Source organism: Egretta garzetta, unplaced genomic scaffold (assembly GCF_000687185.1).
Source record: "Egretta garzetta isolate BGI_Z169 unplaced genomic scaffold, ASM68718v1 scaffold161, whole genome shotgun sequence".
In the NCBI taxonomy this organism is placed as follows: domain Eukaryota; kingdom Metazoa; phylum Chordata; class Aves; order Pelecaniformes; family Ardeidae; genus Egretta; species Egretta garzetta.
Window position 1 is genome coordinate 1,890,496 of NW_009258754.1, and position 7,357 is coordinate 1,897,852.

The 7,357-nt window shown below is 43.0% G+C and overlaps 1 protein-coding gene across 1 annotated transcript in view; it reads left to right on the plus strand.

Annotated features, from left to right (window-relative positions):
• EPHA4 (EPH receptor A4) overlaps positions 1–2,869 on the plus strand; it is a 103,219-nt gene extending 100,350 nt beyond the window's left edge. The window contains exons 16-17 of the mRNA XM_035888836.1: positions 2,313–2,468; positions 2,755–2,869. Coding sequence (XP_035744729.1) covers positions 2,313–2,468; positions 2,755–2,869 — 271 coding nt within the window. The remainder of the gene's footprint in view (positions 1–2,312; positions 2,469–2,754) is intronic.
• The last annotated feature ends 4,488 nt before the right edge of the window (positions 2,870–7,357 follow it).

The following is a 7,357-nucleotide window of genomic DNA, read 5'->3' on the forward strand; positions in this document are numbered from 1 at the left end:
AATGATGAGCAGAGCTGTTGCTGTATCGCACCAGTGCTGACCAGTTTCATAGCAGTCTTAAGCATGTCCTGGAAAAGTTTGGATGCAGGCAACCTCTGTATGAAGACAAAGTTTGCGGCATCTTTTCCCTCTCTCCCCTAGCGAAAGGGTTTGAATGGGTAACCCTAATGCAGCGTAGCTAACAGGAGTGATGTGGTTTTCTGCAGGAAAAGTACATCATCAAGTTTTATAAACCCTAGATTTGTGCAGGATTTGCAAATGAGCATTATGGCATCACAGCCAATGCCTTGCGGGCATTGGGAAGGTGTGGATTAATTTTTATGTGAATTTGAATTTAATTTTGTGGAAAGCCAGTTTCATGTCTCCACCGATCCCGCATTACATTTGTGTTTTGTTTTGTTTGCTAAGCATGGCATGCCTGGTACATGCAGAAGTGCAGTAGGAAGGAAACTCCCAGAGTTGTAGGGTAAAACCAAAATATCTTTGTTGGGACAGATCAGCAGTTTGCTTAAGCTGGTGAAACACTGCTGAGGTAATAGGAGCTTTACTAATTTACACCAGGTTTCTTCTATTTTTTTCAAAAGTCTTTGCTTTGTAAGGAAAATTTTCTTACAGCAAATATGGAAAAAAGCTTAAAAGAAAAGAAAGAAGAGGAAGATAATGGGAAAATATTTTTCAGTGGAAGGGAAGGTACAAAAATATCCATTGGGCAATACAAAATTAAGTTTCTTGAATCCGTGAAGGAGTAACAGGGGTTCTGATTCAGCGTCCAACATAACAACACCCTGGAAAAAGCTATTTTTGTTTTCAAACTTGTAGGTCCCTTTGTGATTCTTGCTTACAATGTACATTAACAGAAGAGGGATTATTAACCCTGTGAGGCCACTATCACCACATATCTTCCAGATTGCCCTAATTGCAATGGTAGCCTGGCAAAAATGTATCCACCCTTGAGGCTTAAATAATTTACGTGGTGGGAATCACAATATGATCTGCTGTGATAATTTGATTTGAGAATCACAGTATGAACTCCTCCATTTTGCTTTCTTTCCAATTTACAGGTGCACTTTGAAAAGATATGATTTTACAAAAGTTAATAGCCTGTTCAAGGTCATTTTGTGTGTGTGTATATGTGTGTGTGTGTGCATATATAAAAACCAAAAGTTAATAGCCTATTCAAGGTCATTTCATGTTCATGGCTATTTATAGATCTTTGTATTTCTTCTCTTCAGAATATGAATTTCACATGTGCGTGTAAAGTTATTAATATATTATGTGACTTTATACGTGAAGAATAATTGTATATAATTAGGTTGCCATCATTGGTCTTGTCTTAGATAGCACAGTAAAAGAGTTGTACCAAGTATTGCCAGCATGTACTCAGTGCCTTAGGCAAGACATAACTGTGCTATTGCACACCTAATCTTTGATGATGTGCCTTTTCAAATAAATTGTTAAATGGTAATTGTTTTGGTTAGGGAGATAGTAGTAATTGACAGTGGTTTAATGAAACTGTGATTTACAATATACATGAAATAATAAATGAGATATTAATAAGAGAAGCAGATTTAGGAAAAATAATTATTCACAAATCTGCGCAGGGGAAAATGAGAAGCACATTCCACAGTGCAAACAAAGATCAAAGCTCCATGATTCCCGCCATTCCTGGCACACGCGCTGGTCAGGAATGGATTGATTAAGGAGAGGATTAACTCCCTGCTGTCCTGAATTTGATTGAACACACTGAGCTTGCCTGCAAACCTGGCTAGAAGCAGGACTTATCTGAACCCGCCCTGAATTTTGCCCTCCAAACCAGTCTGGCAGGTTGCGAGCTCCCAGTTCCTTTGCGCATACTTCAGTAGCGTTTCTATAGCTGCTGAGCTGAGGTCTGACATATGCAGGATTGGCAAGGGCTTGCATTGCTGCCTGTGAGATACAGACCCAGTAGGCTGAACGCCTTCTAGCATTGCCATCTTCTTTGTTTCTTGAAGCAAAAGCATTTTCTATGAACTTGATTGCATCTGAGGTGGAAATAGTAAGCAGCATAGTGGTTCCAATTAGATCTGAAAGCAAAAATAGAAACCTAAGGTCAATTCATTCTTAGCAGAAAGTGGCCTATTACTTTGCATTTTGTTAAGTTTCTTGCACTAATCTACGTTACTGTGCGGAGAGCCACCAGTTTCGCTGGGTGCAACGTCTTGCCCTTACTTTCCCTAATCGTTGAGGGTAGTTGTTGCAGAGACCAAACTTCGGTTTGTAATTCATGATCCAGCTGACACCATTTCTCTGTCCTTTCACTGTTTGGCATCCAGACCTAGCACAGCCCTGCTGGATCCCAGCTCCCCTGAGTTCTCGGCGGTTGTGTCTGTCAGTGACTGGCTCCAAGCCATTAAAATGGAGCGATACAAGGATAACTTCACAGCTGCTGGCTATACCACCCTAGAGGCTGTGGTGCATATGAACCAGGAGTAAGTACTCAGCGATATAACAAAAAACTGGTAAATCTGGATTTAATCGTCCTCTTTTGCTTTGTGCTGCATATCATTACACTCATTAAAGGAATGGAATGCCTTTCATTTGGATGGAGGATAACTTTAAAATGCCTCCACAATGCCTTCACTTATTTAATTAAACATTTCTGTACATCTGCCTTGCTTTTGCTGTGTTGCTTGCGGTTGGCTCTTAATATTTTTCTGTACACTGGCATCTGATCCACGGTCCTCAGCTCCCTGCTTCTTCTCTTGCTTTCCACAGTGACCTGGCAAGGATCGGGATCACTGCCATCCCGCACCAGAACAAGGTCTTGAGCAGCGTTCAAGCAATGCGCACCCAAATGCAACAGATGCACGGCAGGATGGTTCCCGTCTGAGCCAGTACTGAATAAACTCAAAACTCTTGAAATTAGTTTACCTCATCCATGCACTTTAATTGAAGAACTGCACTTTTTTTACTTCGTCTCCTCGCCCGTCGAAATAAAGATCTGCAGCATTGCTTGATGTACAGATTGCGGAAGCCGAGCGTGTGTGTTGGGAGGGGGCCCTCCAGAAATGACAAGCCGTCATTTTAAACCAGACCTGGAACAAATTGTTTCTTGGAACATTCTTCTCTGTTGATCAATGATATGTAAAATACATGTATCTATATAAATATAAAGTCACATTCAAGTTTTGATGCTATGTTTGCTGCCAGATACTGTGCTTAAAAAACAAAAACAAAGTTATTTTCCTTCTCCCTGTGACGCGTAGGATTACAACCATAGTGTTTTATTTGTGGGTGAAACCACCATTGTGCATCTTCCACTGGAATGAAGACTCTGCTCTAGGATATTTTTTGCAGACTTGATGCATCAGTAATACCTTGCAGAAACCTCCGTGAGAATATCATTTGGCTAATCAGTGCCTGTCGATTAGCGATCTACCCATTTACGGGCTTGAGACATGAAATGACCCACCTCGTGGATTACTGGGCAAAACTGGACTTCTGGGGAGATTATTGGCTGTTGTTGTGCCGTGCTGAATCCTGCCACTTAAAGACATTTTATGAACATCTTGCCAGTAGTCAGCTGTGACAATCGTGGCTGTGGAGCTTTCAGACTTCTTTTCTCTTCCAAGAAGTGATTCCCTTTGCCACACGGAGAAGGTCAGTAGAAGTACAGTGTCCCAACATGTTCTTGGTGCTTTATTTCTTAAACTGTGCTAGGATTTCATCGCTGTTGGGGGGGCGGGAGTGCTGTAGTATGTATTACTTGGGGTTCCCAACTGGTCTGTGTGAACCTGTGCCCATTTCCCAGACTGATTGCTTAGTGTTTCCCATTGTTTGCTCTATTTGATGACAGTGAAAATAGCTCTGTTTCAAAACCTGGTCTTGTTCTCAAGCTGTTGCATGTTAAGAAGCGCAGACAAGGTGTAGGAGTGTGTCTTGGGGCTCACTCAGCTCAGTGCTAAGAGCCTGACTGCACTTTGCACTGAGAGCAGTAGGGATGCCCTTATTGTTTGGGTGGAAAACCCCACATAGAAAGTAAGAGTAACCTTGTAAAGTGCAAATACTCGTAAACGTGCCAAGAAGAACCAAGGACTTTTCCTGCCCTCCCATGAACAACAGTAGAACCAGTAGTTGTGGTTTAGAACGATTGGTCTCAGTTGGCGTGTCAGTGGTTTTAAGGGAGGGGGAACAGAAGGAAATGGGATTATGTATGCAGCCTTCCTGGTATTGCACAGTTTGGGTGTCGGGCATGGTGATAGCTCTGTTATGCAGCAGTGTTACTCGTCAAACACGATGACCCAGTCTCATCAGCTGTGGGAACCAAAGTCGATTTTGAAACCAGCCCCATAGGCTGGATTATCACGGCAGCTGTGGCTGTGAGTGCATGGCTCAGGTCTAAGTGACCCTCTGCAAGGCTGGCAGACAAGATGGAGCATGACCTGCGCAACAGCTGCCCTTCTGCTCCTCTTACAAAACAGGAGGAGAGTTGAGTGAATGACGGCATCCCTGGGTTGCTAGGTGGAGGTGACTGCTACAGGGATGTGGTTGTCCTCATCAGGTCAGGTCGGATAAAGCGTTATCCGGTCAAGCTCTGAACACATTTGGGCTTGTATTCTATTTATATTAAAGCTTTTATTACTCTTTTTGAACAGTGTGTATAAATTAGATTCCTTTTAAAGTCCTCTTGAGGACCAAAGTTATGAGATGACCTTAGAAAAGAGACAGGATCAGGCCCACTTATGCTGTGCTGCATGGCAGGAGGATTTTCGTGACGCATCCTCTAGAACAGACGTTTCTTTTCAGCTGTGCCAGGCACAATGTCAGAGAGGTGGGATTTATACTTTGATGGCGCTAAGACTGGTTCTTTGGTCTGTAATATTTTGGTCCCACTCCACACCTGACAGCAAATTCAGAAATTATTTAGTGGCCCCATATGTCAGATTTTTTAATAATTGCATTTATTCTAAATCCAAACCAGCTCACTCAGTGGGACAAGTCACACTTACTGTATCATCACTCACATCACTTTTTGTCACTTCTAACAATAACTTGCTGATTTGAACCACTGACTCTCCCTCACCCCCAACTTTCTTAGAAAACAACTTGTTCAGAATATGGGATGCTCAATTTGGATCCTGTCAAGTCATGACAGTTTAGTAAAAACTGTTGTGCAGTATTGCTTATTATAAAAGCTTTTCCATTTCAAGAAATTTAAGATTTCTTTTAAAAAACTACTTAAACCAGCATGTTTTAATGTCATTTTGCCAGGCAGCACAAGAAGTGGTTACTCATTTTAAAGACCTGACACTTGTACTTTCAGCAGCAAAAATTCTTTTGCTTCTTAAGTGCAGTTTCCTCTTGCTGTAAATCTGTTGCATTCTGTTGAGATTGTCTTTTTACGTAAAACCAAAATACAGCCAATTTTCTGGCCAGTTCGTAAAATTGCTTTCTTGGAGTCTAGTTACGGTAATTCAAAACACTCCGATATTTTCCACATGAAATGAAAAACTGTGTCCCTATAGAATGAAAGCTGTGAAGGCAGCTCAGATGCCAGGTTTTCAGAACTGCCACTGATGGTTGCATTCCCTGTGATAAAATATGGCCATTGAGAGCGCATCCACTGGAATGAGATTTTAGCTGGAGGAGAGCAGATTAAAAAAAAAACAAAAACAGGTGGCACATATAAGTAAATAGATAGATAGATTGTGCATCTGTTTTAGGGTATGTTATGGAAGCAAGGCTTTGACATAGTGTGAGGGAAAGAAAAGGGATGAGGAAGGCGGAGGGTTCGCGCCCTTTGAGAACTGCTGGTTGTTGTGTGGTCTCGCTGGCCCGAGGCAGCCGCAGCAGCCAGCGAGAGCGTGGCAACACGCTGCCTTTGCGGTTCGGCCACCCACCCGGCTGTGCGAGGCTTCCATCTCTTCCTCCTTTCTCCTCTGTCCTTTGGGAAATCCTTCTCCCCTCTCTGGGGAGAGGGTTAATGCCATGAACCTGCTGCCGTGTCAGCCCATCAGCGGGGCGAGATGCGCTCATGTCCCTTGATGTGAATCAGCAGTTGCCGCGGCCAGGGAGCGGCTGGCTGCCCACAGCCCTGCGGATGCTGGGAGGCGGCAGGGGCGGCGTGCGGGCAGGCGTGCGTGTCCGTCTGCTTGCACATCATTTAACATATTGGTGCTTTCTTTTTGTGCAGGGAAATTAGATTTTGCTTTCACGGCCTCGTAGCCCGTCCTGTTGATCATATTGACCATGGAGGAACATAGACTGGACACGAAGCCTTCTGGATCCACAGTTGCGTCTTCCCTAGCACTGATTCTGGAGAACACACGCTGAACAGTCATCAGTCCCTGAAGAGAGTGTGACTTTTACTTTCTCTTTTTTTATTTTCCTGCCACCCACCCCAGTTTTTTAATTCAATGCGAGATAACTAACTCAATAAGACTCAGCACCCAGTTGTCACCTGAGGAATGTACTGTGTTAAAACCCTGCAGACTTCTGGAGGTTTTTTTTCCCTCCCCTTCTGCTTTCTCTTCCCACCTTTGGTTTTATTTATATATTTTGTTATTTTCTCTCCTCATCAACCCTGGCTGTCACTGCTGCATCTTGGATGAATGCAGGTGGCGGAGCACTACACATCTTACCATGGACGCCAGGCCAGGTGCCGCAGCAAAGAACCCAGTTCCTGTGAGCTGCCTATTTACGTTGCTGAAGTGACATTTTACACAAAATGTGCCATTGCAGTGATATAAATATATTTTTTTCCCTTGAATGAATAATGGATTGTTATCTCCTCTGAAAGGTGCGTATGTGTGCTTGTGTGCGTGTGTTTGCGTGCGAGTCACCTCGTGTGTAGAACTGCCTGTGAATGTGCCGAAAACACCTCTGGAAGCACAGGAGCCCCCTGTCATGAGAGCAGGCCAATCGCTTGTGTCTGCAAGGGTAGCAGGAACACACACATTAAAAAAATGTTTAAATTTCTGTATTATTAAGTGTATTTTTTAGCTGCCACGCTAACCTTAATGAGTAGTTCTGCAGCCTGAAACAGGGGCAATTTCAAGCTAGTTTTGGAGTTGTGAATTACAGGATCGATAAGGGTGCTAAAAAAATTTTTTTTTTTTAAGTGTTGGTTATTCGTACTAATGCCCTGTTCATGATCAAGATCAACCAGTGTCTCACTGGCAAGGTGATGGAGGCAACACCTGCATATCCATCCACTGGTAACCCTGAACTGAATTCTTAAGTAGCCTTTTTTATCTGTAAAAGTAGGATTTTAAAGACTTGTTGAATGCGAACAAATATATGCAATTCTTCCATTCACAGAAGCACCTTGCTTTGTGTGCAAGCTGTGAAATGTTGTAATGTAATAATCAAAACACTT